At 44.6% G+C, this 27,007-nt stretch overlaps 1 protein-coding gene across 7 annotated transcripts in view; it reads right to left on the bottom strand.

Moving 5' to 3' along the window:
* vps13a (vacuolar protein sorting 13 homolog A) overlaps window positions 1-27,007 on the bottom strand; it is a 524,014-nt gene that overhangs the window by 361,242 nt on the left and 135,765 nt on the right. For all 7 annotated transcript variants that reach the window (XM_041186720.1, XM_041186723.1, XM_041186721.1 and 4 more), the window contains exons 21-22: window positions 8,073-8,205; window positions 7,642-7,759 (exon numbers count right to left, since the gene is read on the bottom strand). In XM_041186720.1, the coding sequence (XP_041042654.1) occupies window positions 7,642-7,759; window positions 8,073-8,205 (251 nt within the window). The remainder of the gene's footprint in view (window positions 1-7,641; window positions 7,760-8,072; window positions 8,206-27,007) is intronic.

The raw sequence follows: 27,007 nt of genomic DNA, 5'->3' as shown, positions 1-27,007 counted from the left end.
CATTACTTTATAATTATGACAAAAACCAGGTTAATAGATTGGAGAAAATCAGGTTTTGTAGATCTGAGAATAGAATTTAGGAAGACAAAATGGGCTACAATATTGGTGAACAACAATATGAAACAGGTAAAATGGTGTTCAGAAAGCAGGGGAAAAATATATTCTGCTATTAGGAAAGAACAAACTAAACACTAGTGAGACTCCATGGATGTATAAAGACACAGGGGAATAATTGAGTGCTAAGAAAAAGGCATACATAAAGGACATAGACAGCAGGGGAGTGCATGCTGAGAAAGAGTATGAAGAGATTAGGAGAGAAGTCAAAAAACCAGGAAGGCAAAAGGAACTATAAAATGAAATTATCGAAGAATGCAAAACAAAATAGCATGATGAAATGATTTCAAAGTCTGTGCTTTTTGGGACTGTTCCTAGCTGAAAGAGACACCAGGTCAGGTTTCTGTAAGAATTTGGTAATTGGATTTCTGAGCTGTAACATCAAACTTCTGACAATGAACATGTGCCTTTGATTGCCAAGGAAACAGATTAGGAGGAATAAACAGGTAAGGAGATTGGATTTCAGCCTGTGGTCAGAATAAGCAGGGATCTAAAAATTCATTTTTCTTTCCAGCAGAAGGAGAATAAGCACAGTAGCTCTTGGTGAAGGCAGTGTGAGTGAGGCAGCTGAAAAGACTGAAATGTAAAAAAAACTGCATGAGGTGACCAGGCATGCTGAAGAGCTGAGTGTATTTTACCAGAGCCCACCATACCATGTACCAGGTGTTGTTGAATAGTGGGATAAAGGGGACTCTGGGAAAGCTAAGCCATCAGGATTGTGGTGACCTGGGTGGAGGAGACTCCATAGAAGGGTGGCAATTGCATCCGTGGGTCTCAGATGGAGTAAAGTGGTTGTCGGAGGCTACTTGAGAGGATCAGATCCTGTGTGAAGAAGAGTGGTTAAACTCTGCCGGAGGAAGGTGGAGTCATGAGAGATATTGGGACTACACGTAGTCCCATATATGTGCTAAGAGGGCTAGCTGAGAAATCCATGAGATCTACCTTTGTCATATCAGCTTCTTAAAATGTAACTTATAGTTTCTACTGAATGCATTTGTAACTTATAGTTTCTACTGAATACATTTTTGCCTATTTATTCTGTTTACTTTATGTTGACTTTGGTTTGGTTATTACTGAAACCTTGTCAATCACTTTCTCCCATTGGGGTCATTAAGGAAGTTTGGGTCTTTCATGTTATTTGCCACCACGGGGATCATAACAATAGTAAAATATTTTACTGGCACATAAATAAAAAAGGAAGGCTTGTGATGGGAATAGTACCATTACAATAGGAACAGATTAGCAATAGAAAGATGGCAGAAACATTAAATAATAATTTCACTCTAGCATTTACCAGGGGGAAATAGAACAGGAGGACATAACATTGAATGAAGAGATGAGTAATGAGACAAGTATATTTAAAATTTAAAAAGGGATGTACTGATTAAAATAATCAGATTCAGAGAGGATAAAATTCCTGGTCCAGATGAACAGCACCCACACATTTAAAAATAAATTAGGGACGAGATAACAGAGGCATCACTACACATATTTAATAATTCATTACAAAAAGGTGTGTCCCCAGAGAACTGGCAGATAGCCAATAGAATTTCTATATTTAAGAAGGGGAGAGAACACGCCCAAGGAATTATCGCCCTGTCAGCTTAAGATCAGTGAAAGGAAAAATAATGGAATCTCCATGAAAGGGGAGAATATTATATTTTTCTTTTCTAAATGTTCTTCTAATGAATAGTCAGAATGGATTTAAAAAGGAAAAATTCTGCTAACCAACTTTATTGAATTTTTTGAGGAGGTAACAGAGAGTAGACAATGGTAATGTAGTACACATAAATTATCTGGGTTTTCAAAAGGCCTCTATTAGATGGTCTATAATAGACTAATGAATAAGGTCAAAGAAAGTGGCGTCAGAGGACAAGTGGAAGAATGGGCCGCTTGCTGGCTGGCTTCAAGACAGAAAGCACAGAACAAGAATAAAGGGTAGTTATCCAAAGTGGCGGAGGGTAGGAAGTGGTGTTTCACAAAGATCAGTGCTGGGACCGCTATTGTTCACAATTTACACTTGCAATTTGGGCTGTGGAATCAACAACACAATTGCTAAATTTACAGATGACACCAAATTGGGAGGATAGTCAATACTATCAAATTACAGAAAGACATTAATAAACTTTGCAGAATGGGCAAATAATTGGCACATAATTTAACACAGATAAGTGCGAGTTTGGTTCATTACTTAGAAGGTACAAGTCTACGTGGAAGAGGAAAAAGGGATTTTTGAGTATATATTCATCAATCAAAGGTTGCACCACAGTTTAGCAAGGATATAAAAGAAAGCAAACCAAGTGCAAGGTTTTACTTCTAGAGGGCAAGTAATGCAAAGTAATGGAAGTTATGCTAAACTTATATCAAACCTGCATGCAGTTCCAGTCACCATATTGTAAAAAACGTAGAGGCATTGGAGACGGAAAAAAAGGCAATTTACAAGGATGATACCAAAAGTGCATGGGTTTACATATCAGTAAAGGATTGACAGGTTAGGTTTTTCTCTCTCTTGAAACAAAGACTGACAGGTGACCTAAGAGGTCTCTGAAATGATGAAAGGCTTTGATATGAAATTATGAAGGGTTTTGATATGAGTGGACAGAAGGACAAGGGCAGCAGATAGATGGGAACACCACCACCTGGAAGTTCCCCTCCAAGTCATTCGCCATCCTGACTTGGAAATATATTGCCGTTCCTTCACTGTCACTGGGTCAAAATCCTGGAACTCCCTTCCTAACAGCACTGTGGGTGTACCTACACCACATGGATTGCAGTGGTTCAAGACATCTCACCACCACCTTCTCAAGGGTAACTAGGGATTGGCAATAAATGCTGGCCCAGCCAGCGAAGCCCACATCCCTTGAATGAATAAAAAAAGTACAAAGAGAATGCTTCCACTTGTGGGAATGAGCATATCTAGAGGCCAACAATATAAAATAATTACCAAGACATTCAAGAGAGAATTCAGAAGAATCTTCCTTACCAAGAGTGGTGAGAACGTGAAACTTACTACCACAAGAAGTGGCTGAAGCAAATAATATCCATGCGTTTAAGGGAAAGCTAAACAAACGTGAGGGAGAAGGGAGAAGATGGTTATGATAATAGACTTAGATGAGGCAAAAAGGGAAGAAGATCGAGCGGCGAGTAAATGCTGGCTTGGACTGGTTGGGTCAAATAGCCCATTTCTGTGCCACATATCTTATATAAATCAGACAGTGGAGAGGACTAAAGTTGTGGCAGTGAGGTGGAGCTAGTGTTTTCAGTGAACATGTGCAAACTGATGGTGTGTTTACACCTTGTGAAGTGTAAAGATGAGAAACAGGATGGGCCCAGAATATTCCCTGGGAGACAAAGGCAACAGTGCGGAAGCTGGGAGAGAAGCCACTACAAGTGATTCTCTGGTTATGCCTGAATAAATAAGAATGAAACCAGTGAATATAGTCCCACTCACCTGGAAAAGAGAGAGAGGGCATGAGGGGAGATAGGACAGATACTAGAAAAAAGATACAATATTAGAGCTAGAACAGAGATTAAGGGGAAATTTGGCCCAGTGGGCTAAGAGAAAGGAGCGAATCAGCAGGAGCAGCTGATCAGACGATCTCAATCTTAGTGAGAAAGCAGTCCACGATGGTGAAGGATGTAGGGAAGAGGGGTTTAAGAAGATTGCTCGCTGTGAAGAAGAGAAATCAGGGGTTATTGTTGTATTCTTGGGTGATCCTGGAATAGTGAGCACTGTTGACAGAAGAGCAGGATGAAATAATGCTTTATATGGGTCTAGCCAGATCAGTGATGAATAGTTAAACCAGTTGTCCGTCATATCTGTTCAGTTCTGCATTCCTTGGACTCAAGGGAATGGAGATGACAGTCATATTAGGGAGGGACCAGGGTAAAAGTGATTGGTGTCTTAATGGGGGATAAGGGAAAAGGCAGAAGGGTGGGTTAATTGAGCAGATTTGTAGGTTGAAATCACTGAAGAAGAGGAGAGGTTGTTCTCAATCAAAGATTGAGGGAAGAAAGCAATGAAGATATCTCAGTGAGAAGATTGATCTAGTACTTGGATAACCAAGAAGAGGATAATTTTAAATGAGAGTCAAGAGGGCTGGGACAAAGTGAGATGTTCAAAAGGAGAAAAAAAATGTCAGAGGAGTGAGGGGACAGACTGCAGCACACTACCAAAGTATGCAAATTTTCTATAACCTTGAAACTAGTGGCATTAATGATTATGTCCGGTGCTTCATGTACCTGGTGCTGACTGAAACATTGTGCAAATCCAGGACGATTCCATCTTAAGTGTGATAGTGGGTGGGAAAAAGGATGTCTTGCTCGCCGGCCTCAAGTGGGTTTTCATGCCATATGGTCCCATTCCTGGCATGTCCCGCCTCATCAATAATCCATTCATGGGAAACATGCTGGATCACTTACAGGCGGGCTCGGATTTGCCCACCACACCGTGACCTCAGCACTTCCTTGCTCTGGGTGCCATAATTAAAGCACACCAGACGCATGCCTACTTCACATCTATAGACCAGGACAGCTCCAGGCAAAAGATGGCCCCACAAACAAAGATGACAGCAGCTCCCAAATTTAGTGACACTTCTCTAGGACGCCTGCTGGACGCGTGGAAGGCCGTCGTAATGTCCTCTACCCTGCTCTGACTGCAGGAGGCCCACCAGAGTCACCGATCCGGCCTGAGAGGTGGTAGCTGTGGCAGTCAGTGCCACCAGAACACAGAGGAGATCGGCCATCCAGTGCAGGATGAGGATGAATGCTCTCATTTGTTCCGCCAGGGTAAGTCAACCATCTCATCACTCTCAACTCGCACACTCACAAACCCAAACATCCACAGGGATCTTACACCTCAAGGGACAACACCACTAACTTTCACTTACAGCCTCACATCTCCATCAGACTCACGTCTCTGGAGCTCATGTCCTCATCTTGTCCATGGCTCCACTCACCATACAAAAATGTAGTGCCATGCATCCTGCTTACGCTATCTCCATCTGTTCTCATGCATGAGAAGCTGGCTCACAACAGCAGGAAGAGGACCTAAACCAGGGGCGGAGCAGCCCACATTAGGCCCCTCACTCACTTTGAGGAACATGCCATCTCATTGACTGGTGAGGACATTGATCATACCTGTGGAGATGGTGAGGTCAGTATTGAACACCCACGTGAGGATCCTGCACCACACCAGAGAGAATGCTCTCTCCTACTTTTGACTCTGCTCCCATGCACTAACTAACTCAACTTTGGATCATAGGGAGCCCTGCCAAGCGACCAATGCCTGCAGCCAGCCAGTCCCTCAGCTCCATCCATGTCCTCGCCTTCAGCCAAGGAGGACCTCAGCTCCATCCAGGTCCTCACCTCCAGCCAAAAGGACACCTCCACTATTGGGGAGCTGGCAATATGTAGCCTTGAAGACTAGTCACAGCCCTTACCCACACCCTCCACCAGCACAGAGACACACACCTTGGTGGGACCTAGATCTAGAGCAGGTCCAAGTTCACAATCTGGTGGTCACTGCACAGACACATGTCTGCAGCAAGAGGAGGCAGGTTCAACTGAGCTCCCCGGCACTTGAAGGACTGCTGAGGAAGAGGCATCTGTGAGGTCCGAGTCAGATGATGAGCCTCTGGATTTGGCCTTCCAACTCACCGTGGAGAGTCAGCAGAAGGCAAGGGAACATCACACAAAGCTATTGGAAGTCCTCAACAGAATGGCATCTGAGATGGCGGAGTGCGCCTGCCTGCCTTCTGAAGAGGTGTCCACATGTGGGCTTATAGAGGTCTCCATGGGGAGGCTGACAGATGCCACGGAGACCCTGGTCAAGCAGAACATGGAAATGAAAGCAGACCTGCACTCCATCATGGTAGCCATGGGTGAGTTCCTGCAGTGACAACGCAAGAGGGAAATGGGGTGCCTGAATCACCCCACCAAGTGCCCCTTCTCCTCAAGGAGTCAGGCTGGGGCCCTCTGGCACCCGAAGAGAGGAGGAGTGGCAGCTGGGCACCCCGGGTCATCCACTCAGGAATATCAGAGGTTGTCCGCATCATCTAAGTCCCTTTTGCCTGTGACCCCCTCAACCTCGTCCTCTGGCACCACAGAGGAAGTGGTGGCCCACAAGGGGACAGCCAAAGCAAGCTAAGGTCCTCAAGGCCTCAGCTCTCTAGAGGACGCACGCCATCAGAGGCAACAGGGCCAACCATTGCACAGGATGTCGCCACCCCTGCTGATGTCAGGGCAGCAACCTGAAGATGTGGTAGGCCTAGAAAACTTAAGAAATTCTGATCACAAGTGGTTGCAACGTTGAACATATTTTGTCACTTTATAATCTGAAAAATTTTCACTTTCACTGTATAATGCAAAATGGTATCTTTCAATTTCATTTACAGGTTTCACGAGTCCTCCCACTGCATTCCCCACACCCCATTGCAATCAGTTCAGCTGCATGCAGCCAGGTCACGATTGATTCTGACGGGAGAAGAATGTGTGTGGCATGGCCTTTCAGGTCATCATGCCTCTGATTCCCCACCAACCACCCTCGCTGTCCCTTCTACCGCTACTGTCGCACTCACCCTCCCATCCTTCTGGATCCCTCTGCCCCCTCTCATACTCAATTCCCTCTTATTACACCCAAAATCAGTTCACCCCCCAGGAAGCAGTCATTGACTTCATGGACTTCTCTCTTGAACATTCCCCTGGACATCTTTTTGCCACCCCTTACTCCCTCCTCCCCCTGGACTCCATCCCTCCTCCTCCCAGGACGCCTTCCTCCATTCCCCCAGCCCCTCTCTCCACCCCCCCAGTCCACCCCTCTTTCCTCTCCCACTACTTCCGGTACACCTTCCTCTCGCATTCACAGTTAGACCTTCTTTCTGCCCCCCCGTCGATGATGATCTATAGGGGAATGCAAAGCTGCTTAACGCCAGCCTCCAGTGGGATTGGCGTTCCGCCATGCAGACACCATCGGATAATCGCGCTGTGCTTTCATGCCAGCATGTAGCTGTTTCTCAGACCTCTTGCCATATTGTGTCCCTACCCACCTGTAATGATGCCCAATGCCAATGAGGCTGGAAAATTCCAGCCAGAATCTCTTTCTTGGAGACATTGATTTAGAGACCAAAGTTTTTGGTAGCAATCAAGAATTTGGCAAAGGGTTTAATAAACATTGGTGAGAGTTTTTTTTCCCATTTAGTATTGAACTGAAAGCACACTCCATTTAGCCTAGATTTATATCAGAGAGATGTTCATTTTTTTAAACAATTATATTTTCAGGGAAATGAACCATTGGGTGGAAGATCACCATTGTAAGGTTTTCACTGTCACATTTCTATAAATTAGTACTGAGCATTAAAAATAATTGTCTTGTTCAACATGTCAGACAATACAGTAGTGTGCAACTATGACCAATTTTGACTTTTATTCCACTGAGTTATCATGGCATCATTCCTAAGTGTTTTACTTCTAACACATTTTTAACATTTACCACTCAGTTTTTGCCCATTTAATTACATGCATACATACTTGGGCATTCTTGGATCAGAGACAACCATTGCTCTGGATAACTCGATCTTTAATTCCATGGGTTGCAAGATGTGCTGAGATGATTGCTTTGTTCTGCGAGCTGCTTGCCAATCCTCATCTAAATCAAAACACCAAAGGCTAGTTAAGCTTATTCGATCATCTTTCTGATAATTACATGATACAGGAAACACCTTTTCCTCACCAAAATTAAAATTTCAAGCGTTTTCTTTAATCAATAGGTAGTAACCACTGTCTGGCTTAAACAAACAAAATATATACTTATTAACTATTACAATCAATTGTCGATCACTCAAAGCACCAGGTGATAGAATTTTATAAATAATCTTCAACTCATAATTTTCATTAACAGAAAATTCATTAAGTACCTAGTAATAGCTTTAAACATTTTAAATATTGAAGTGAATACATACGTGGTTTAGCATAAAGTAGTTGGACACTACTCAGTTGTATATCAAAGCAGTCATAGGCTCGGGCCATGATATCTTCCAAAGTGCTTTCACCAGCAGTAATTTGTGGCAGATGTGCACGGCTTTTACTGTTCATCTTAAAGATTAAAAAAAAGTTGATTATGAAATATTTAAAGATGACCAAGCTAAGAATTTTGCTCTTCTTGTGCATATGGGCAAAATAAATCCTGACAACAGTGTTGACCACAAAGGTTTAAGAAGGACCTATACATAAGTTAGAGAAGGTAATTTATTCTGTCAGGATTTTGAGTTATAGAAAAACAGTTTTAATCGCTTCTGTTCCTCTTATGAAGCAACATTGCTTGCCCAATCAACATTAATGGGCAAGAAATTGGGCTTATTAGCACCTGCTTTTGGGGTGCTACAGTATTCTAAGTAGTTCAATAACATCCACAGCACAAGCGAAGAGTTGTGAAGAGATTTGCACTGAGTGCCATACTGATTAAGACATTTGCATGCATGAAGTGAATGTCCATCAAAAGTATGCAGTGCAGGCAGATTATAACATCAATGAGCAGAAGGAGCCCCCTTTCTAAAGGGATCAGGTTAATAGCTGGTTGACTTCTTTTGGCTGTTACTATAACCTACAAGTGTTGCTGATTCCCATAGCTGTTTCAAGTTGCAAAAGTTTACAATGTAGGAGAAGGACTTTTTCTGAACTCAAGATTTTTTGCAGTTGCTCCCAGACATGGGTGCCATTGTAGACATTTATTTTGAAACACAGCACGATCTGGAGAACGAACAGAGGCCTAGGATGTTCAGGGGTTAGTTTTCCTATCTGAACCTTAACGAGGAATGATGTGCAAGATGTCTGTGCTTCAGTAAGGATGATCTCACTGCAATTTGCCAAAACTGCAATCTCAGAGCTGGGCAAGAACTGCATTCCCAGCATCTGTGAAGGTGACCATAGCAATGAGTCTTTAATATTCCTGGCTCCATCTAGGCTGGAACAGGAGATACTTGTAACATCTCAATTTCCCATCCTGTGTTCCACAAGGGATGTCACTGAAGCTCTCAGTTCAGAGGCAGCTCTTCATTCCCTCTCGGCAGAAACAAGCTGGCAGAGCGAACTGCACCTGATTTGCTGGTTGATTTTGTCTGGCAGATGCTATAATCATATGTTTTAGTGGTTTCCATTGGTTATTTCAAAGGTCTACAGGAGCATGGCAGACAGGAAGGGCACTTTGCTAACTTCTGCACAAACCAGTTGCTCCTAGACATAGCTGCACTTGTAGACATATCCCTTGGAATACAACATGACTTGAGAACAAACAGATGCCACAAAGAGAAGGACAAGTTGCTGGAAGGGAGAGAGAGGAGGGAGACAATGGGAGGAGAATGGTGGACATAGAGTCGAGGTGGGTGGGGGGGGTGGATGTGAAGTACAGAGACAGGTGAGGGCCAAGGCGGGCACAAGTAGCAACTGACTTGCAGTGGCAGGCCTGCAGATGGTCTTGAAGGGTGACCTCAAGCAGTTCTGGGCCCTGAAGCCTGGCTGCAGATTGCACACAGTCTTCACACATGAGGTGCTTAGGTTGGGCAGGCTGACTGACTGGCAACGGCAAACAAGCAGGGTGGCAGGGTGAATGTCATCAGCCCGAGAGAGGGAAGTACGTTCATGCTCCATGAAACCACTGACACTTTCATAGGCTGGTGCCTCAGAAATCCTAATAATCTACTGGAGAACAGAAAGCTGGGCTGCTGTGATGCCCCACAAGCCCTTTTTCACACTTTAATCCAAAGCCATAATGGCAGTGGTCTGAACTTGCATAGCAACAATTTGAATTTCCACTGCAACAATCAGACTTTGGTGACTGATGTTTAACTTGTAATGCATGGCATCATAGTTGGGTCCATAAATATCTGGACAAAGTTGACTACCACTTTGATGCTGGAAAGGATGGGCTCCAAGATCTAAGTGAAGCATTGTGCTGAGATGATGCCAGAAGCCTCAAAGCTGCTCGACACTATTGCAAATTATTTGGTAAGCTTCCAACTGGAATAAACAATCTGTTGTACATACCCATCAGCCTTCTTCCATAACCTGCCCAATCAAAATGCTCATCCATGCCCGCCACAGAGGAACTTGTGACTTCACCATCCAGCGAGCTGGCACCTTTGGTTACTTTGCCTCCTTTACCAACTTCAGCCTATTTCTAATCTATCCTTTAAGATAGGTAGAGTGCCAGTATCTGAGCTGGTGCCCTGTATCAAATCAAGTTACAATGCAGCGTCATCATCATCACTTTCATTTTTCTCTTCATTCAGTGCCCGGCCAGGTTGGACCTGTCAGACATCTGAAAGAAAACAGGTAGATGGAAGAATTTGTGGTGTGAGGAGGAAAGGAAACACCACCTGCAGCTTGTAAATTAGAAGAGATTGTGAGATGAGGGGGAACTTGGGATGTTAGAAGGTGGGTTAGCTATGAGGACATGGTTACCTTTGATGGTTTCAGCACCACCACTGGACAAAGCCTCGGAAATGGCCACCCTAATAATAGCCAGGACAGTTGCCACGGAAGTTAGGACATGCGGGTGCACCTGATCCTTCCGGTTAGTTCCTGCTGCCTTCAGTCGTATGCCACTTTGTCCTGCAAGAGTGGAAAATGTGTCAGTGAGTGTGGACAATATATTTGGGTAATGTGATTGTCATGACTGACTAGCTGACTGTGTGTGCAAGAGATGTGGGTGTAAGATTTGCAGCAGCATGTTAAGTGTGGGGGGTGAGGTGAAGAATTTGAATGTTAATATGAGTTTGATTGATAGAGATTGTTGCAGGCGAGCAAAAGAATGTGGTGAATTGAGCAGCTGTTATCTGAGGCTAGTAATGTTATATTTGAAGATGTATTCATTGACCTTGACTACTCATGAGGTCATTGAACTTCTTTTTGCACTGTACCCTAGTCATCAAGGCGTGTGTCCTGGCAATAACCTCCATCGCTGAGTTCCATTTGCCTTCTCAGCATGTGCCTAGAGGGCCTCCTGATACCCTGCTAAAACAAACCACCTCTTGTCCTTTCCATCTACTCCACTAAGGGTGTCCAAAGAGCCTGGAGCTCACTCTCTTGCCTGTTGTGCCATTCCTCACTCTTTTTCAAGTCAGGTTCTCTTCAATCACAACTGGCAGCACCTACATCAGCCACAATGTACCTCCGCGTTAATCAGGGCTAGCTTAAAGGGACTCTAGCCATTCAATATATTGGGCCGTAACAGGTAAAATGGAGACTTGAAATTATGTAGCCTATTTCATGAAAACAGGATGTCACAAAGTGCTTTAGCCAACGAAGCAGCTTTCTTTTGAAGTGTATCACTGTTGTAAAGTAGGAAGCATTGCAGCCAATTTGGGTGCAGCAAGCTGTCAAATGACTTATTATTCTGATGTTGGTTGAGGGATAAATATTGGTCAGGTCATTGGGGATTATGCTCCTGATCTTTATTCAAAATATTTTTTTATTTTTTTCATGGGATGTGAAAATCACTGGCTAGCGCAGCATTTATTGCTCATCCCCAATTGTCCTCGAAGATGGTGGCGAGTTATCTTCCAGAACTGCTGCAGTCTGTTAAAAGGGGAGTTCCAGGATTTTGACCTAGCAATAGTGAAGGAACGGCAATATAGTTGAAAGTCAGGATGGTGTGTGGCTTGGAGGGGAACTTACAGGTGGTGGTGTTCCTGTGTTTTTGCTGCTCTTGTCCTTCTAGGTAGTAGAAGTCATGGGTTTTGAAGGTGTTGCGGAAGGATTCTTGGTGAGTTGCTGCAAGGCATCTTGTATATGGTACATACTGCCACTGATGCACAGTGGCAACAGAGGGAGCGAATGTGTTAAATTGGTGTATAGGGGGCTGATCAAGTGGACTGCTTTGTCCTGAAGAGTGCCGAGCTTCTTCAGTGTTGTTGGAGCTGCATTCACCCAGGAAACACTCCTGGACTTGTGCCTTGTAGATGGTGGACAGGCTTTGGGGAGTCAGGAGGTGAGTTACACTCTGCAAAAATCCTAGCCTCTGGCCTGCTCTTTTAGCCACAGTATTTATATGGCTGGTCCAGTTCAATTTCTGGTCAATGGTAACCCTGCCAAGATGTTGATAGCGGGGGATTCAGCAATAATAATCCCATTGAATGTCAAGGGGAGATGGTTTGATTCTCACATGTTGGAGATGAACATTTATGCCACACAATGACATTTGCCACTTATCAGCCCAAGCCTAAATATTGTCCAACTATTGCAGTATATAGAAACAGGCTGCTTCAGTATTGGAGTTGGGAATGGTGCTGAACACTGTGCAATAATTCGGGAACATCCCGACCTCTGACCTTATGATGGAGGGAAGGTCATTGATGAAGCAGAAATGGTAGGGCCTAGGACACTGCCCTGAGGAACTCCTGCAATCATGCCCTGGGGTTGAAGTGGTTAGCCTCCAACAACCACAATCATCTTTCTTTGTTCTAGATATGATGCAAACCAGTGGAAAGTTTTCTCCAATTTCCAGCGACTTCAGTTTTGCCAAAGCTCCCTGATGTCACACTTGGTCAAATGCTGCCGCAATGTCAAGGGGACTCTCAACTCACCTCCCAGGTTCCGCATTTTATCCACATTTGGACAAAGGCTGTAATGTGGTCAGGAGCACACTAGCCTTGGTGGAAACCGAAATGAGCATCTGCGAGCAGGTTATCGCTGTGCAAGTGCAGCGTAATAGCACTGTCAATGGCAGCTTCCATCCTTTTGCTGATGATGGAGAGCGGAGTGATGGGGCCGTGTCAAGAAACTATCATTTTTCCGTGCGTGTGTGTGTGTGTGTGTGTGTGTGTGTGTGTGTGCGCGCGCGCGCACGTGCGTAATTTAATTAAACTAGAGGCAGTTAGACTGCAAGGTTTAAATGATCAAAGAAGTGAGATGTAAAACAGGCATTTGAAATGGAGATGAGTAGAGCTAGGGTGAGGCAGATACAGTGTGAATGAAATTGGCATTTTTAGATAAGTGAAGTGTTTGATTTTCAAAGGGACATGGAACCTGTTTACAACTGGCAAGATAAATAAGGCAAGGTTATTATGTTGATTTTCCCCAAAAATGCTGGCCATAATGAAGACATGAATTTTTGTTATATTCTGGGAAAAGTAACTTCTAAAGACAAGCGGAAACAATGGGATTTACAAAATCGTAAGGGATAAAATATATTTAAAGAAGAATGGAAGGCTGTGAGAGGTGTGGCCGTGTGAGGTCTTCAAAGGTGACTGTGTGAAGCAGACTTGGGGGCAAAAAGCCTCCAGTCACCCTGCAGAGGTTTGCTGTTTCAGTTACCAAAATTGTGTTGGATGCCTTTGGAATTCCATTGTTCAGTTGTGGTTCACAAGTTCAGCTTGTGGTAATATTGCTGGAAGGCTTTATAAATTTGGAATATATCTGGACTGTTGCCTTAAAGGGGTGTGTACTTCTGACTTTAGTGCACAAGCCTTCTCGTAATAAATACAAATTGCAAAATTGTTGCGATCGCATGGCCAAGTTTCCCTTGTTTATTTGGTCAGCCTGGCAAATACCACCTGCCATATCATAACATGCGAGTAGCCGGATTGGATTTGTCCTGTTTCTTATGGGCAGGACATGGTCAGCGTTGGCATCATCTTCAAAGTCCTTTCCTCTGTTTAAGGTGATGGACATGCAACAAATCAAATCCACTGGAGAAAGGGTAGCGTTAGTTTTATAAATGGCTGAACAGACTAATCCAGGAGAAGCACATTCGTATGCAAATACCGCATGCAAAGTGGTTATCAGGGATCATTGTGGGTTATAGTTTTCGGTGTTGATGTTTGTTGCAAAGCTGCTGTAGCTACTCAGTCATGGTAGTGCATGCCAGCCCACTGGTGATGTAATTTTCCTGTCGCGAGCCAGTGTCTCCCAAGTAAAAAAAAAGTCCATGTTTAGGGCCCAAGCACCCTTGAAGCAGAATTTTAGGTGTCCTACTGGTCACATGGCTCCACCTTGTCAAACAGAAAATCCTTAGGTATGCGACCATCTTCCATCCTACAAAATGTGACCGAGCTAGCAAAATCACCTCTGCTTGATGAATACCAACACAATTGGGAGATTTGTCTTTTGAGTCGACCCCTGCATTCTTGGTTTTGTCCTACCATGAGGTGCCCAGAATGCACCACAAACTGCAAAGCTGAATGCTGTTGAGCTTCCTTTCTTGATGGCTGTAAGGTGCAAGTCATGTGCAGGACAACCCAGGACAATTTTCCACATTGTGAGGTAGATGCCAATATTGTAGATGCACGGCTTGGCTAGGGATGCGGCTAGTTCTGGAGCACAAGTCGTCAGTATACATCCAGGATGTTGTCCTAGCTCACAGCTTTTGTTGTATCCAGTATGTTCAGTTGTTTCTTGATATCATGTGGAGCGAATTAAATTGGCCGATGACTGACATCTGTGATGCTGGGGACCTCAGCAGGAAGCAGAGGTGGCTCTTACACACGGCACTTCTGACTGAAGATGTTTGCAACTGCTTCAACTTTGTCTTTTGCACTGACGTGCTGGGCTCCTCCAACATTGAGGATGGGATTGTTTGTGAAGTCTCTTCCTCTGGTTAGTTGCTTTATTGTCTGCCATCATTCAGGACTGGATATATCAGGACTGGAGAACTTTGATCTGATCCGTTGATGTGGACGCACTTAGCTCTTTCCACTGCATGCTACTTCCGTTGTTTGGCATGCATATAGCCCTGTGTTGTAGCTTCACTAGGGTGGCACCTCATTTTTTTCCCCCCCCATTAGGTATGCCTGGTGTGGCTTCTCGTATGTTTTCCTTTGCTCCAGATTGAACCAGAGCCAGGGTTGATGGCAAAAGAAGCAATAGTGACATGAGGAAAGACATTTTTATTTTTTTATTTTTAAGAAGAGCAAGTGGTGCAGGTCTGCAATGCCCTACCCAAGAACATGGTCGAGGCAGATTCAATCTAAGTTTTCAAAAGGGAGTTGGATAATTATCTGAAGAGAAAATATTTGCAGGGCTCCAGAGGAAAAGGTGGGGGAATGGGACCAGCAAAGCAGCTCTTGCAGAGAGCTGGCATGGACACATTTGGCCAAATAGCCTCTTGTCTGTGCTGTGGCCACTCTATAATCCTCTGGCTTGATGGATTTGGTCAAATGAGGCCATGATGTTACAGACTGTGGTTGAATACAATTCTGTATTCCGTAGGCTGCTGATGGCCTACAGTGCTTTAAGTATGCCCAGGTCTCAGCTGCTAGATCGATTCTGAACCATAGTAGTGCCTCCCAACGCAATGGACAGTTTCCCATGTAAGGGCAGGATTTTGTTTCCACAAGGATTGTGCATTGGCCACTCCGACCAATACTGTCATGGACATATGCATCTGTGACAGATGGGTTGTTGAGAGTGAGCTCAGTTAGGTTCTTCCCACCACTTGCCACAGGCCCAATCTAACATATATGTTCTTCAGGATTCAGGCAGTTCAGTCAGTAGTGATGCTACTGAGCCACTTTTGATGATGGACATTGAAATCCGCCAGCCAGAGTACATCATTTGCTCTTGCTACCCTCAATGCTTTTTCCAAATGTTGCTCAACATGGAGGAGTACTGATTCATCAGCTGAGGGAGGGTGGTAGATGGTAATCAACAAGAGGTTTCCTTGCCCATGTTTGACCTGATATATTGAGACTTCATGGAGTCCATAGTCAGTGTTGAGGACTTCAAGGGCATTTCCCTCCCTCCTGTTTACCACAGGAGCAGAGGGAAGAGAACCTGCAGGCAGTAACCACCACCTAGAAGAGTGGGCGGAAAGAAGACCCGGAGGCAATAACCACCACTTAGAGAAGCAGCGGAAAAGAGGACCCAGGGACAGAGACGGTCAGCAGCATGTAGAAAACTGGACGAAAAGAAGATCTGGAGGTAGTAACCACCACCTAGAAGAGATATCCAATCCAGTCCAGTCTGTGGCTCCAAAGAGGAGGGGCCGCATTCTGAAGGAAATCAAAATGTTACATCACAGGAAAATAGCTAAGTGATTGATTGATGAAAATTATGCTTGTTTATCTTCAAAACTTACATAATTTAGAAGTAATTGTAAGGTTTTATTATCAAACTGACCATGACACCACGTTACAGGAGGCCATTCAAGCAGGGGGGAGTTAATAGGATGCAGTGGTAATTGGGGACAGTATAGTGACGGGGGTAGACACAGTTCTATGCAGCCTAAAGCATGATTCCAGACAACTGTGTTGCCTGGCCAGTGCTAGGGTTCAGGACATGCTCTGGGCTACAGAGGAAATTCAAGTGGAAGGAGGGGGATCCAGTGGTCATGGTCCATGTAGTTCTACCTATGTTGTTGGTACCTAAAAAAGAGGTTCTGCTGAGGGAGTGAGAGCAGCTTGGGGCTAAATTAGAAAAGCAAAACCTCAAAAAAGTAATAATTTCTGGATTACAGCCTGAGACACGAGCAAATGGGCATATGATAAATCAGATTACAGAGTTAAACGTGTCGTTTGAAGATCGGTGTGGGAGAAATTGGTTTTGATTCATGGGGCACTGGCATCAGTAATGGGGAAACTGGGAGCTGTACCACTGAAATGGTCTGCACCTGAACCATGCTGAGATGAGTGTTCTGGCAAGTCATATAACCAGGGCAGTAAAGAGGGCTTTAAATTAAATAGTCGGGACAAGGCCTCAAGTTTGGAAAGATATGATAAATTAAATAGAGAAGACAAGGCAAAAGAGCAAGGTAGGAATAAGGTGAATGATGATCAGAGCGTGACAAGAAGGGAGAGAGAGCATACAAACCTGAGAGTGCACCAGCAGATAAGGCTAGAGGTTACAAAATTAGTAAAAAGACAGAACTAAAGGCTCTGTATCCAAATGAATGTAGCATTCATAAGGAAACAGATGAATTGACAGCACAAATAGAAATAAATATTTGTGATCTGATAGTAATTACAGAAATATAGCTGCAGGATGACAAAGACTGGAACTTGAATATTCATGGGTACATGGCATTTAGGAAGGATAGGAAGCTAGGAAAAGGTGGAGGGGTAGCTCTGTTAATTAAAGATGATATTGGCACAATAGAGAAAGATGACCTTAGTTCTGGAGATCAAGATGTAGAATCAGTTTTTGTAGAGATGAGAAATAGTAAAGGTCACTTGTGGGAGTGGTTTATAGGCCCCCTTAACAGTAACCACTCTGTAGGAAGAAATAATGGGGGCTTGTGAGAAAGGTATGGTGATATTCATGGGTGATCTTAATCGACATATTAGATTGGGCAAATCAGATTGGCAAAGGTAAACTGGATGATGGAGTTCATAGTGTGCTTGAGACACTTTCTTAGAGCAGTGCATTTTAACATCAACAGGAGAACAGGCTATACTAGATCGGATAATGTACAATGAGACAGGGTTGATTAATACTCTCAGTGAAGGTACCCCTAGGTATCGGTGACTGAATTTCACATTCAGTTAGAGGGAGAGAGGAATGCATCTAATGCTAGTGTTTTAAACTTAGATAAGAGCCATTATGAAGGTATGAAGACAGAGTTGGCTAAAGTGAACTGGGAATTTAGGTTAAAAGGATAGATCAGTAGAGATGCAGTGGCAGACATTTAAGGATATGTTTCAGAATACTCAGAAAAGATACATTCCAGTGAGAAGGAAAGACTCTAAGGGAAGAATAGGCCATTCATGCCTAAGTAAGGAAGTTAAAGATAGTATCAAATTGAAAGAAAAAGCATATAATTCTGCAAATATGAGTGGCAGGTCAGAAGATTGGACATTAATTTAAAGACAGCAAAAGATTAATAAAGAAGGAGAAGTTATGTAAAAAGGAAAAGAGTAAGGTGAGCATTGATGCTCTAGGGAGTGAGAATTAATTAATAATGGAAAATAAGGAAACGGCGGACAAGTTGAACCGATATTTTTGCCTCTGCCTTCACTGCAGAGGATACAAATAACATCCCAGAAATAATTTTGAATGAGATGGTGAAAGGGAGGGAGGAACTTAAAAACAAATAGGGAAAGGGTACTGAGAAAAACATTAGAACTAAAAGCTCACAAGTCCCCAGGTTCTGATGGACTTCATGTCAGAGTCTTAAAAGAAGTGGCTGCTGAGATGGTAATGCATTGGTTCAAATTTTCCAAAATTCCCTAGATTCTGGAAAGGTCCCATTAGACTGGAAAATAGCGAATGAGACTTCTATTTGAGAAAGGAAGGAGACAGAAAGCAGGAAACTACAGGCCAGTTAACTTAACATCTGTTGTAAGGGAATTGCTAGAAGCTATTGTTAAAGGAGTTATAGCAGGGCACCTAGAAAACCTCAATGCCATCAAACAGAGTCAACATGGTTTTCCGAAAGGGAAATCAGGTTTGATGAATTTCTTGGAGTTCTTTGAGGAAGTAACAAGCAATATGGATAAAGGGGAATCTGTGGAGAAGGCATTTGACAAGGTGCCACATCAAAGGTTATAATGCAAATTAAGGGCTCATGGTGTAGGGGGTCATATATTAGTATGGATAAAGAATGGGTTAGCTAACAGGAGGCAGAAAGTAGGGACAAATGGATCTTTTTCTGGTTGGCAAGATGTGACGAGTAGAGTGCCACAGGGATCAGTGCTGAGGTCTCAATTATTTACAATTTACATCAACGATGAAGGGACAAAATGTATGGTTGCCAAATTTGCTGATGACAAAGATAAGAGGAGAGGACATAAGGGCCTGAATTTTTAGGAAAAGCAAAATAGATCCCTGCCAACTCTGGCTGCCCTGCAGTCATTTTACACTCAAATGAGCATCAAATAGCAGTAGGCAGACCCACACCCCTCACTCGGGAGTAAGTCCCACCTTGGAGAACTGCCGGACAATCTGATTGGCCGGCAGCTCTCCGGTCCCTGCAGCAACAGCACTGCAGTGGCCGGAGAGAATCAGCACTGAGCTGCCTGAAACTAAGCCCCAAGAAACAGAGACCCAGGTACGTGTCAGGGGTCCCAGGGCGGGAAGGGTAGGGAAGACCTGGGAGTTAAGGGAAGCATGCCCCTCCAATCAGAAGGGGGGTTCCAATGGAGGGGCCCATGGCCCTTCCCGCCCAATATCTAACTTTATTTTCGGATTTCCCTCAAGGAGCTTTGATCCGCTTGCCACCCTAAAAATGAAGGCTGGGCAGGGAACTGCCCTTAAGCTGCCATTAATTGGCCACTTAAGGGCCTCAACTGCGGCAAGGCAGGCTTCCTGTCCAAGGCCTTGCCCGCCCCAGCATAAAATCACTGCGAGGTCAGGGCAGGCAAGAATCCAGCGGGAATCCCGTCCCTGCAATTTCACTCTTGCCCCCGCTTCCCCTACGCCTAAAAAGCCACTGGGATGGGGGGGGTGGGGATTGGGGGTTGAGCTTAAAATTCTGGCCAAGGAGTCTACAAAGGGACATAGTCTCCTGAACAGAAAATCCCACTCCAAGTGCAGTGGTGGGCATGAAAAGCAGTGTGTTTCCCTCCGGCCAAAGTGATGGGTTTTCGTGCCAGATTTCCCACTTTTTAGCTCATTATATATGCAAGAATATGAAGCACAACATTGTACCTTATGGCAGCGCAGGCTGGGATTCGATCGCCCCATCGTGACCACATTGGATCATTTTTGGCGTCATATTTAAACTGCACCCACACACATCATTCACCCTCTGCAGCCCAGCACCGATCATGGCGAGTGATAACCCCAAAAGGTAATAAGCCAAGTCCAGCGACAACATACTGGGGGCACTTCTGGATGCTGTGGAGGCACCCTGAAGATCCTTGACCCTTGTGATGGCAGAAGGAAGCCCACCAATCTCACCACGCCAGCTTGGGAGCAGATCACCAGGGTGAAGGAAAGAGAGGCTTTTAATGTGTACATGGGGAGCAAATCAGCGGAGGCATGAGTCGAGTACAGAAAGTGCAGGGTGGAGCTTAAGAAAGCAATTAGGAGAACAAAAAGATATGACAAAGCTCTGGCTGGTAAAAGTAGGGAAAATCCTAAGACATTCTATAAGTATATCAATGTGAAGAGGATAACCAGGGAAAGAGTAAGGGCCATTAGGGACTAAAGGGGCAATCAATGGGTGGAGCCAGAGGACATCGGTAGAGTATTGAACGAATACTTCACATCCGTCTTCACCCAAGAGAATGAGGATGAAGGTATGGAACTCGGGGAGAGGGACTGCAAGGTTCTGAGCAAATTGATATAGAGAGTCACAAGGTATTAGAGATGTTGGCAGGCTTAAAAGTGGACAAATCTCCAGGTCCGGATGATTTGTGTCCCAGACTGCTGAGGGAGCCAAGGGAGGAGATCGCAGGGGCTCTAACCCAAATTTTTAATTCTTCTCTGTCCATGGGGGAGGTGCCAGAGGACTGGAGAACAGCTATTGTGGTTCCGCTATATAAGAAGGGTTGTAGAAGTAAGCTAGGGAACTACAGGCCAGTGAGTCTCACGTCAATGGTAGGGAAGCTATTGGAGAAAATTCTGAAGGAGAGAATCTATCTTCACTTGGAGAGGTAAGGTTTGATCAGGATAGTCAGCATGGCTTTGTCAGAGAGATGTCATGCCTAACAAATTTGATTGAACTTTTTGAGGAGGTGACCAGGTGTGTAGATGAGGGTAGTGCAGTTGATGTAGTTTTTATGGATTTCAGCAAAGCCTTTGACAAGGTCCCACATGGGAGACTTATAAAGAAGGCAAAAGCTCATGGGATACAGGGTAATTTGATAAGGTGGATTCAAAATTGGCTTAGTTGTAGGAGACAGAGGGTGATGACAGAAGGCTGCTTTAGTGACTGGAAGCCCGTGTCCAGTGGTGTACCACAGGGATCTGTGCTGGGTCCCCTATTATTCGTAATTTATATAAATGACATAGATGACTATGTGGGGGATAGGATTCATAAGTTTGCAGATGATACAAAGATTGGCTAGGTGGTTAACAGTGAGGTTGAGTGTCTTGGGCTATAGGAAGATATAGACAGGATGGTTAAATGGGCAGATAAGTGGCAGATGGAATTTAACCCTGAAAAGTGAGGTGATACACTTTGGAAGGAGTAATTTGACAAGGAAGTATTCAATGAACGGCATGACACTGGGAAGTTCTGAGGAACAAAGGGACCTGGCGTGTGTGTACATAGATCTCTGAAGGCGGAGGGGCATGTTAGTGGGATGGTGAAAAGGGCATTTGGGACATTTGCCCTTATCAATTGCGGCATAGATTACAAAAGTAGGGAGGTCATGTTGGAGTTGCATAGAACCTTGGTGAGGCTACAGCTGAAGTAGTGTGTGCAGTTCTGGTCACCACATTATAGGAAGGATGTGATTGCACTGGAGGGGGTGCAGAGGAGATTCACCAGGATGTTGTCTGGGATGAAACATTTAAGTTATGAAGAGAGGTTGGATAGACTTGGGTTGTTTTCATTGGTGCAGAGAAGACTGAGGGGTGACCTGATTGAGGTGTATAAGATTATGAGGGGCATGGACAGGGTGGCTAGGGAGCAGCTGTTCCCCTTAGTTGAAGGGTCAGTCATGAGGGGGCACAAGTTCAAGGTGGGGCAGAAGGTTTAGGGCGGGGGGGAATGTGAGGAAAAACATTTTTACCCAGAGGGTGGTGATAGTCTGGAATGCACTGCCTGGGAGGGTGGTGGAGGAAGGTTGCTTCACATCCTTTAAAAAGTACCTGGATGAGCACTTGGCACATCATAATATTCAAGGCTATGGGCCAAGTGCTGGAAAATGGGATTAGGTATGTAAGTCAGGTGTTGCTCACGTGTCGGTGCAGACTCAATGAGCCGAAGGGCCTCTTCTGCACTGTGTGATTCTGTGATTCTGGTCAGCACCAACGCTCCTCAGAGGAGGACTGCCATCCAGTACAGGAAGAGGATGAAGGATCTCATCCGCTCCTCCAGGGCAAATCAATCTTCTCTTCACTCAAGCCCATAAGCCCATCAGGCATTCAGGCCAAAATGCCTGAGCTCTGGCCTCTCACCCAGTGTGCAGACTGCATGGCAGAGCTAGCCAAGATGATTGGAATCATGCCAGCGTCGAAGGCGAGACCAGAGTCTCCCAAGTCATTGAGGGCCCATCAACAAATCTTCAGTCACCCACCCAAAACTGAGATTGCCCAGCATGGTGTGCAGGGCCTGGGGAGTCCCTCACGCTGGGGGTTGGTGGCTTGATACTGGGCCGCAAATGGTGCAGTCGGAGTTAGGGTAGGCATCTGCAGGCTGTAGATGGGGAACAGAATGTTGAGGGGGAGGGCACTCAATGGTCTCTTCGTTGGGGCGGGATGGGGGTCTCCAAATCACAATACAATGGGTCTCAAGATGTGAAGGGGTCACGTCTACATGGGACATCAGTACATGAACATCAAACGGTTTGGGGGGAGGACAGGGATATCAATGATAGGATCAAAGATTGGGAGATAGTGACATAGTGGTAATTTTGCTGGACTAGTAATCCAGAGACCCAAGCTAATTCTCTGGGGACATGGGTTCAAATCCCACCACCAGTTGGTGGAATTTGAATTCAGTTAATAAATCAAGTGTCAGTAGTAGTGACCATGAAACTACCATTGATTGTTGTAAAAACCCATCTGGTTCATTAACGGCCTTTAGGGAAGGAAATCTGCTGTCCTTACCAGGTCTTGCCTACATGCGACTCCAGATCCACAGCAATGTGGTTGAGTCTTAACTGCCCTCTGAAATGACCTGGCAAACCACTCAGTTCAAGGGCAATTAAAGATGGGCAACAAATGCTGGCCTTGCCAGTGATGCCCACATCACATGAAAGAATAAAGGAATTAGAGCGGGTGGAAAGAGAGTGATTGAAATCTGCACATGATGCTCCTGCAGAACTAAGGGAAAGTCGAGCAGAAAATTGTGAATTTTTTTTAACACCGGCGGGAAACTGACTTCGGGCCATTCTTCACATTTTCATCATCCTGCCCACCAGGATGCTCGCTGCTGATGAGACTTGAAAATGCTGCTCATAAATAGGTTAAGTGAGTGGCCAAAGATTTGGCAGGTGAAGTATAATACGGGAAAATGTGAACTTGTCCACTTTGGCAGGAAGAATAGAAAAGTAGCATATTGGCTAAATGGGGAGAGATCGCAGAAGGATCTAGGTTACCTTGCCTGGAAATGTTGGACATGCTGGACCCATAATCATCCAAGTTTAGAACTAGAAGTAGGGATCACAGTTTAAAAATAAAGGGTTGCCCATTTAAGACAGAGAGGAAAAGAAATATTTTCTCTCAGAGAATAGTGAGTCTTTGGAACTCCCTTCCTCAAATGGCAGTGGAAGCAGGCTTTTCAGGCAGAGGTGGATAAACAAAGGGTTAAAGGCTATCGGGGGTAGGCAAGAGGTTACAAACAGATCAGCCAAGATCTTATGGAATGACGGAGCAGACCTTAAGGATCGAGTGGCCTACTGCTGCTCCTAATTTGTATTTCCGTATGTATGTCCGTTATGAAAGGTGATCTTATTGAAACATGTAGGATGCTGAGGGGACTTGACAAGGTGGATGCAGAAAAGATTTTTCCTTTGTGGGAGAGACTAGAACAAGGGGTCAGAGTTTAAAAATAAAGGGTCTCCCATTTAAGACGGAGATGAGAAGAAATTTTTTCTCTGAGATTGTGAACCATTGGAACTCTTTTCCCCAGAGAGTGGTGGAAGCAAGGTCAATGATTATTTTGAAGGGAGGGGTAGATAGATTCTTGACTAACACGGGAATATGTGGAATGTGGAGTTGAAGCCACTATCAGGTCAGCTAAAATGCAGCGGGCTCAAGGGATTGAATGGCCTACTCCTGCTCCTAATTAATAGGTTCATATTTGCCACCGTCTCTGCTCAGTCAGCCCTGCTGGTGGTACAGGACATACCAGAAATGGTAACGGAGCTGTCTGGGACATAGGCATATTCATCGAAACATATCTTACAGCCAATGTCAGGCTGTTGCTCGACGTGTCTGTGGGGTAGCTCTTCAATGGTGGCACAAGCCCCCTGATGTTGACAAGGGGGCTTTGTAGGGTCAACTAGACAGTGTGCGCTGTTGTCATTTCCATTGCCTAGATTGATACTGGGTGGTCCATCCGGTTTTATTCGTTTTTGGCACTTCCATAACAGTTTGGTGCAGCTAACTGGCTTGATAGGCCATTTCAGAGGGCAGTTAAGAGTTCACCACATTGTGTGGGTCTGGAATCACATATAGGCTAGGCCAGGTAAGGATGGCAGATTTTCTTCCCCAAAGGATATTAGCAAATCAAATGGCTTTTTAAAAATAATCCAATAGATTCATGGTCATCTTTATTGAGACTAGCTTTTAAACTCCAGATTTAGAAATTAGCTGAATTTAAATTGCATCAGCTGTTGTGACCCAGAGTCTTTTGTGGGGGGGGGGGGGGGTGGTGGCAGCGTGGGGGGGGGGTGGGGGGGGGGGCAGAGTGAAGGACAGATGTACTTGCATGCCTAATATGAAAAATGGCACCTCCAACAGTGCAACAGTCCCTTAGTACCTTTGTCACCTTTGACATCTTGTGCTCAAGTCCTGGAGAGGGACTTGAAAACACAGCCTTCTAACTCAGAAGAAAGAGTACTACCAACAAAACCAGAGGTAACCAAACAGCATAGCCAGCAGTAGCTGGACAAGGATCAAATGAGCAGGCAGCATGAAGTTGCAAGTCAACAGGGGCTCGGGTTAATTGTACATTGTGGTACTGTGACAGTTATCAGCAGCTATCCAATTTAGCTCATATGACTTTTCATAACCTGTTTGCTCAAAAATAAAACCGACTGTAATTCTGACAATTGTTATGGAAACAACCTATCGTCCCATATTTTGCAGCTAAAGTACTTGAGGCTATCAGTGTTCTCCATCAAAAGAAGTAAATTGAACAGCAACTTCCAGTGTCTGCATGTGCAGAGTTAAATATGAAAATTTGAAAGTTAAGGTGCAAGTTGCCCTGCCCCCTCACAAGCTTCACTCTATTGATACTTTACTAAGAGACTTACCATTCGCACAAATGGTGTGCGTGAAGTTACAGTACCTACCCACTAAACGTACCAGAAAAAGTTAGGGCTTGTCCATTCAAGACTTTAAAAATGTAATTTTAAGGGCAGAATTGTTTGCTCCCATTTGCGGCAGGTGTCATAGCATATGGGAGTGGAAAATATCAGGGGCATCGCAAAAATCTAAATCACAGTCATAAAATCAGTTTACAATTGTCTGCTCCACCAGTCGATGGCAGTCCGCACGTTGGGAACCTAATTTTAATACATTAGCATCTCATTATAAGTCCTGCTCACTGGAATCATCTCCCCATGCTGGATCAGCTGGGCACATCAGCGTGATTGAACACTGACATGTTTCACAACCGTACATAAGGGATGTGCACCTGGCTACCCTCACTTCACTCGGGACTTTGAGATTTGTTTGCCCACCTTGCTTCGGGCAGAACTCGCGGTCATCAGCACCAGTCTTCACAGACAGCACAACATCACTTTTAGGGGGAGCTCAAGGGCACATATCTACCTACCAAAGCAGCCATAAGACAGGGGGTGGCTTTTCAATGGCTGCAGGGCAAGGGGAAGTGGGGTATTCCAGGCTGTGTGTGGGAGCATATGTTGATCTGTGCAAGTGGCCTCAAGGTGGTACAGGCTGAGGAGGCAGTCTCTAGAAGAGATGAGGCCTGATAGAGATGTGAGGGTGTGTGTGAGAGAGAGTGAATGGTGATGTCCCTTGAGCTGCAGTGAGAGAGGTGCCAGTGAATGTGTGATGGCCTTGTGAGTGTGAGAGTTGAGAGTGATGAGATGGCTGCCTTACCCTGGCAGCACGGATGAGAACATTCATCCTTTTTCTGCACTGGATGGCCAATTTCTTCTGTGCAGCATTGGTATGGACTACCATTGCCACCACCTCCCAAGCTGGAGTGGTGAGATTGCTGTGGGGGTGGAGGACATCACGCCAGGCCTCCAAAAGGCATTCCAGTGATGGGTCACTGAACTCTTCTTGGCTTTCAGGGCCATGTCTTCACTGGAGTAGTCCTGGCTGCAAGCATTGAGAACTGTGTGCGTGGCTGCAGTTTAGATATGACACCCGGAGTGAGAAAATGGTGAGCTAATGGTGTGGCGGGCAATTCAGAAGGCACACACCGAGACAGCTTATTTCCTGTGGCTGCCTAATTAATAAAGTGGGAAGTGGATGATATAGCATGAAAAGCCACCATTGCAACTGGTGGATAAAATGTCATTTTTCACACCCCCTACTGCACTTAAGGTGGAATCGTCCCAGATTTACACAAAGTCTTAAATTAGTGCTAAACAACTTTACTGGCATTGAAAATGTACTTTTATTAGTATCATTCCTTCATATTAGAATTATTGCTCAAATGAAAAACTTAAAGCCTTTTTCTTTGTCTCTTTACTCTCTCATTCCCATTCTACTTGCTTTCTCTGTTTCGCTTTCTGCTCATGATTTTACATTGAATTAAATATTCTGACTTATACTTGTTAGTTCTGATTCTGTTTAGATTAGAAGTTGATCTGTGTCATCAAGTGCAAATGTGTCCTCTACGTGTGCCAAAGTAGCTTGAAATGACACAATCCTGATGTCACACAGCTGAACAGGCTAATATAGTGCTAGGACTGAAAACTCCACTGACAAAAAGGTCCTGACCATCAGTTCATTCATCACTCACTAACCTGTACTAATTAAAGGGCTGCTCCACAAGTTGAAAGTGAAGTGGTTTTCAGTGACTACTCCTTAGGTAGAGTTGGTGGTAGCTCTGTGCTGGGTTCCTGGTGCCTTCTACTAGTTTAGAAATACAGCCAAGGAGGACACATGACTACCTCTCTGGCAGTCTCTAGTCAGAAAAGACTACATAAAT

This window comes from Carcharodon carcharias, chromosome 4, assembly GCF_017639515.1.
Source record: "Carcharodon carcharias isolate sCarCar2 chromosome 4, sCarCar2.pri, whole genome shotgun sequence".
Classification (NCBI taxonomy): Eukaryota; Metazoa; Chordata; class Chondrichthyes; order Lamniformes; family Lamnidae; genus Carcharodon; species Carcharodon carcharias.
Note: the sequence above shows the minus strand (reverse complement) of the source record. Positions and strands in the feature narration are given on the sequence as shown.